Source organism: Galeopterus variegatus, unplaced genomic scaffold (assembly GCF_000696425.1).
Source record: "Galeopterus variegatus unplaced genomic scaffold, G_variegatus-3.0.2 Scaffold12637, whole genome shotgun sequence".
Lineage (NCBI taxonomy): Eukaryota > Metazoa > Chordata > Mammalia > Dermoptera > Cynocephalidae > Galeopterus > Galeopterus variegatus.
This window is the reverse complement of record NW_007738748.1, coordinates 23,411-30,244: the sequence shown is the minus strand read 5'-3', so window position 1 is coordinate 30,244 and position 6,834 is coordinate 23,411. Positions and strand designations below refer to the sequence as shown.

The following is a 6,834-nucleotide window of genomic DNA, read 5'->3' as shown; positions in this document are numbered from 1 at the left end:
TTTTCTTGCTTAAACATATTCTATTTCCAATGATGCAGTAAACGAGATGATATTTCATATAAAAATTAGAGAAAGATACATCTTTGCAAATGGAACTAAAACTAATTTCCTATCTTTTATATCTAGAAATTTCTTGAAAGTATGCTATCAATACACTCTGTTTCCTCAGGGTCGATGATCTTTTACACTGTAACTAGCTTTAGAACCTGTTCTCACTTTCAGAGATGTGTGCCTCCATGTTTAAGCCTCTATGACTCCTACTTTAAAATTCACCTTTGTGAGGAGATTATTAGAACCACCAGAAGTCAAAAATTGTGCTCTGAAACTAACAAAATACAGTGTTATCTTTTTAAAAACTCTTTTCATAAGACAAAAATATGTTTGTATTATATTTTGACAAAGTTAGGGTAAACAATTCTGAACAAAGGAAAGCATGAATGACTACTGCTTCATCTCAAAATTTTAACAAATTAAGGAAAAAGAAATATCAGAAGTACCATACACTGCAAATCACTACTTTAAAACAGTGATTATTTTACTTAAGAGGACCTAAGCCAGCAGTTTTTAGTTAGAACATGGCTTATTCTGATATACATGAGATGATTCCATCAGGTTTCTTTTCAGAGTTGGGGTCCAAGGAGATTTCCTGCATAGCTTGTTACATTAGCCTACAAAAAGCACGTGTTTGTTTGGAGACCAGACTCCATGCAAAATCCTCACATGCAAGGTAACAGAGTTTATTGAAAATGTGGCCTGGGTTAGTTTCCAGCTGATGAAATAGATAAAGCAAAGCCCAGCTCTACTTGTCATCTGAGATGTCACTCCCTCCCACACCCTTCATCTCACTCTCACGCCAGTACCAACACCACACAAACTCTATATTACCAACAGGATTCCATGCCAGAGGAATATTGACTCAACATAGATAAAGCAAAGCCCAGCTCTACTTGTCATCTGAGATGTCACTCCCTCCCACACCCTTCACCTCACTCTCACGCCAGTACCAACACCACACAAACTCTATATTACCAACAGGATTCCATGCCAGAGGAATATTGACTCAACAACTTGAAAAATCCTGAAATGGCTTCATGGATTTGAGATAAAGCCTTAGCGCAAAGAACTATATCTTTAAAATAAGACCCACAGCACCCAGTAATTCCACATGCGAAAATACGTATACAGAAACTAAACATAAAAAGGTTTAACCATAGCTCTGGAAATGAATAATATAAATTTCTAACCAATTTGGTTTAATGATACTCTTCTAAAGAAATATATTTCTCAGACTTCACTAATGCAAAGTTTTCTTTTAAATGTCACTACCTTAAATCTTACCTTGTTTTTAAAAACAAGCTGAACAGGAATTTTTAGAACATCATTTATAATTTCCCCATCTTCTTCCACATAATACACAATTATACAAGCTTTTGGAGCCCAAGAATTTTCTGGTGTTAAAGAGAAGGTTGTTGAATTTTGTTTGCCTACAGCCACCAACTGTCCCCTGGATACTACCTGAAAAGAACAGTAGATGAGTTTAACTTTTTGCTAAAGCTAGAAGGATCGCAACTGAAGCTACATTTTCAAACTTCCAAGCTTTACAAATTCTTGGCTTAAACCAGCCTCAAAGCCTTTCTGAATGCCAGAAAACTTCCCTGACAAATACAGAGAGCATAAGCTGGGAAACAGAAAATGATAAGATTAAAGTGGTACTGATTGGAGCTACAGCAGCTTCATAGTGAAGAATCTATTTTTGACTGGAAGGAATACAAGGCACCACCAGGAGAGTTAGATTTGCAAAATTACAAAGGCATGGATAACAATTTTTATTTTCTTTTTTGTTTTTCTTATATTTTATAATTTTCTACAATGAATGTATGTTGCTTATCTAATAGAAATTTAAATTTTAAACATAATGCAAGATTTAATTATCTATTTTAAATTGTAAATATAAGTATAGGTGAAAGAAAAATAGGTATTTTGATTGCAGTATAAAAAGTACAGGCTAAAAAGGTGTGGGGCTGAATTTTTAAATTAGCAAGTTTAATGTAGACATAAGATAGAGACCATTCAAGATGACTGTATGGACAGGTCACAAATTTAGATTCTATAAGAGATTACCATATAGCTTAACTCCTTCAATTGCTTGTTGCCACTAACCACCAACTCAAAAGGTGACCCCACCTAGGAAAAAAATGTTAATTAGTATGTACATATCAGTGGCAAGAGAGTACAAATGTATTGTAATTATCAAGTGTGTCGTAAGCATTACCTTTATATTTTCATCTCTTGTTTTTAGCTGGATGTATGTCTTACTAGGAGACATAAACATACCACGAACTTCCATGTTACTTACACTATCAAGAAAATAGGCCTATAACAAAGGAAAAGAGAACTATAAATTTTCATCTTTAGTAACACCTTGAGAAAAGATGCTACCTGCTGGACAATTGCTGAAAGCCAAATTCTCTTTCATTTTTTTTAAATGCAAGGAAAATACATTCACCAGGCATCGGATCTTCACCATTTTATAGCTTATATTATAAAGAAACTGATAGTTTTAACACATGGGTCATCACAATCATATTAGAGGGAAAAAACATAGTCCTAACTTATTTCAGAAACAAAGGCATCTTATCAGGAAACACTGTGAGAAGAGAGAATGAAATTTTTTTTCACCATTTTATAGCTTATATTATAAAGAAACTGATAGTTTTAACACATGGGTCATCACAATCTTATTAGAGGGAAAAAACATAGTCCTAACTTATTTCAGAAACAAAGGCATCTTATCAGGAAACACTGTGAGAAGAGAGAATGAAATTTTTTTAAAAAAATCCTTTCTTTGCCTCTCTTTCTTTCTCTCCACAATGCACAGCTTATATATAAGCAAAAAATTATACCACCCACTAGATCCGCCAATGTCAGAGTAAAAATCAAAGAGGCCACACCAGTGCAGACCTCGCTCTGCCAGGGCCCTGACTTGAGCAGGGCTGAATAACCAAAAAAAAGGTAGCGGAATGGCTGAGGACTTTCAGACAAGCCACTCTGGGAAAGAGAACTCAGCAAAGGTGTGCAAGTGTAAAAAATGTACATATGCTTCTTTCATTTCAGCTCCTGCCAAAATAAAATTTCAATTGACTGAAAATCAACTTAGACTGGGGGTTGAGGAGCTTCTCCGTCTTATCTTCACATTGATATATTTTACTGTGCTCTCCAAGATGGACTTTTGTCTAACCCTCAGCCACTATCATCAAATTACTTTTAACGCTTGTCCCCATTTCTTTTAAAAAGAAGCCTGTGTCCACTTCCTATGCACTGAGCTCCGATAGGTTGGGTCCTACCACACATGATAACTGTAATGGTACTGCTACAGTCACATAACCATGCAGAACAGATGGCACCTTCAATTGTAGCTCACTGCAAGTGTCCAGGATTGGGAATTCAATCTTAAAGGTTCCATTTGGGGGGACAGTATAATTTAAGATCTGGACAGCTTTCATTTCCTGATTTCCTCTGTTCCATCTGCTCCAGTACTCAGTATGGTTTCTCTGTGTCACTTCTATAACTATATTATTTCTTCTTTCTTCGAGAGTCAGTCGATTGCCATCAGAGCGGGTTACCTTCACCTGATTGTCAAAACAAGACATTTTAAAAACAGATAATAAGAGAAAAAGGACTTAATCCAGTTTCCATCTGTGCTATTCCCAGAAAACTGAACTCTCAAAAATGATTGGCCGCACTCCATTCTCTAGATTCAGTGGCCTCTCTCTAGAAGGCATCCAACACCTCTACCACTCCCTTGTGATATCACGGCTTCCCTTGCCTTCCATGGCTCCACAACAACTTCCTTCACTTCATACCTCTCTTTCTGCATCCTCTCAGTGTCCTTCTTGGTTCCTCTTCTCTCTCCCTAAATGCAGGAATTTGTCAAAGCCAAATTATCAGTCATCTGTTATTCTCTCTTTCCCAAAGGTCTCAGCACTCCTATGGCTTAGCTTCTTATCTCTTTGTGAGTGTAACCCAAATCCAAAATTCCCATCCTCACCTTGCTCTGGAGCTCATACACAACATCTCCAATTCCCTGCAGAAGATTTCTACCTGGATATACAAGTCACCTCAAATTCAGCACATCTAAAATTGAGCAACTATCTCACACTTCCTATTTTTGCTAACACCTTAATATCTCTGAATTTTCCTTCCCTCTCAACACTTCTCTAATCAATGAATACCAAATCCTATATTTCTCTCTTCCATCCTCTCCACTTCCACAGCCACCACCATAAGGCTCCTTGTCACCTCACGCCTGGGCCACTGCCATCCTCCTGCACACACACACAGCCCTGCCTTCCTTAAACACTGCTATCACCAGATCCCTCCCTCCTTCATAAGCTTCCTCATTCATAAGGCTCCTCACTGACTCGAGCATCAAGTTCAAGCACACATGTGAGACACAGGATCCTCTGCAACTCCTCAAGCTTCACCTCCTGTTTTATCGCTCCCAGACACAAGCCCGCAACTGCAGCTGCTCTGGTCCAGCCACTGTTACCTGAATACACCTTGAATTTACCAACTGGAGCTATCATTTTCTGTCTCAGCTCACCTTGCTCCCCACTTCCTACACCCGCCCCGAACATTTAAAGTCCTACTAATCTTTTAACAAATAGTTGAGAACTTCCTGTTCCACAAAGCATCCCTTAAAAACCCCCATCCCCATCCCAAAGTCAACCCCCCTCCTTGGCCAGTTCAGGGGTCCAAACTCTTGACCTTGATGTTATAACACCATGCTCTAACCAACTGAGCTAACTGGCCAGCCCCCCAAACTGTCTAAACTATTAAGATCATTGAGATCAAGAACTACCTAAAACTTCTCTTGACCCATTCAACAAGAAGTGACCCCTCCTTTCTTCAAATTAGGGGTCAGCAAACTGCAGCAAGCAGGTGGGCCAATCCAGTATTTTTGTAAATAAAGCTTTACTAAACATAGCTACTTGCACTTGTTTACAAATTGGATGTGTCTCCTTTCATGCAATGAGTAGCTGTGACAGAGACCATATGGCCTACAGAAATGAAAATATTTACTATCTAGTCCTTTGAAGAAAAAGTTTGCCATCTTTTGCTTTAAATCCCTATAGAAATTAATTCGTGACACTAATCTTTTTTTTTTTTTTTAAGGGTTAATTGCAGTTGTCTTTATTAGCAGGGTACAAAGATTCTGGCCTAGAACTTGAACCAGTGGGCTGCACTTACAGGGACAGATTTGGTTAGATCTTTAAAAACATTGAAATGATCAGTACAGCTGCTCTCGATATGCCACTCTGTGACCATCTGCGTGACACTAATCTTATTCTGCTTTGAATTATAGTTGCATGTATATTTTCTCATCACCATCACAAAATCTGTGAACACCAGGGTAGGAACTGGGTCCTTCTAAGCTTTGAAAGCCCTCCCCAGCACTATGCCTTGCACATTGTCAAAATCCACTCAATTAATAAGTATTAACATTCTCTCAGAAAAAACATGAGAAGGTATGTTGATAATTTTTTGATATTACATCTTTGACAGAATTAAAATTAGTCATTATAAAAATCAAATTGAAATTGAAATTTTGGACTAGCATCTAATTTCTTCAATTAATAAAAGCATCAATGTAACAATCCACATCTAACTAAAATTGGTTGTTCAATAAACTTTCAGAAATTGAAATTGAAATTTTGGACTAGCATCTAATTTCTTCAATTAATAAAAGCATCAATGTAACAGTCCACATCTAACTAAAATTGGTTGTTCAATAAACTTTCAGAAAAAGATTTTTTGCTGTTGTTGGAAACTGTTTTTAGAAAAATTAGGCGAAGGTCATTTGGAAACAATTCTACATGCCTCACATATCTAAAACAGAAAAGTAATCTATCTACTTTTTAGTTTAAATTTTTAGAAAAACATTAACAATACTATTTCCCATTCTGTTTCATTAAGTTGAACTTACTGCCATAGACCAGTAATAAATATACCAACTTACAGTGGCTGTGAAGTTGAGAGCTGGCTTCAAGATGGTGGCATAATCAAAAAAGTCAATGATGTAATCATATTGCTTGAAAAATACATTGGAGCTTGTATTTCTTGAGATACCTGTTTTGGAAATTATACCATTTAGAACGCAAAAGTAATATTTCACCAACAGCTTCTACCCACCAAATCTCTCCATCTAAGCTACTTGCCAAAGGGGTTTACAATATCAGGACACATAAGCCTCATTCCCATACTGGCCTCGACACTAAGAGAACCACACAGTCCTATTTTAAGCACCATTAGTGCCATCCACCCTCAGTGACATGCACCCCAGCAGAGAAAGGCTATTGACAATATAGTCATTTGCTCTTTCAGGGATTGGTTAAAGCTGTTGAAATAGTAACAGAAAAGTCCAAGGAATTAACCTTTATTTTCTTATTAAAAGAGAAAACTATTTAGGACCTCCAAGCAACTTCACCCGAAGAGTACAGCAATGACTTTTGCCAGCTCCTGCTCCATGCACTCACTAGCTCCAGCCTTGAAGTGGTCAGGGCTCGAAATGGTCAGAGCGGTTCTTTCCTTCTCTCATCATGGCTTCTCCCGCCTCCACGCACTCCTTAGACCTCACCTCCTCTTCCCCTTATCCCTAGTGGCCCCAGCTTGGCTGTCGTTGCTTTTTAATAGTTGTAAATTGATTGATTTGGGAGAGAGGGTGACGCTGGGGACCGTCTATTCTGCCATCTTAACCAGAAGCCTGGAAGAGCAGTGGAGCCATTGTGGAAAGGACCCTTAAATGCCTTGCTAAGGAATTCGCTGGATAATGGC

The 6,834-nt window shown here is 37.8% G+C and overlaps 1 protein-coding gene across 1 annotated transcript in view; it reads right to left on the bottom strand.

Annotated features, from left to right (window-relative positions):
- LOC103581241 (CD109 antigen-like) overlaps window positions 1-6,834 on the bottom strand; it is a gene marked incomplete at both ends in the record, with an annotated part of 22,447 nt that overhangs the window by 3,650 nt on the left and 11,963 nt on the right. Inside the window, 5 exons of the mRNA XM_008563128.1 lie at window positions 1,339-1,515; window positions 2,122-2,184; window positions 2,273-2,374; window positions 3,405-3,629; window positions 6,020-6,129. Coding sequence (XP_008561350.1) covers window positions 1,339-1,515; window positions 2,122-2,184; window positions 2,273-2,374; window positions 3,405-3,629; window positions 6,020-6,129 — 677 coding nt within the window. The remainder of the gene's footprint in view (window positions 1-1,338; window positions 1,516-2,121; window positions 2,185-2,272; window positions 2,375-3,404; window positions 3,630-6,019; window positions 6,130-6,834) is intronic.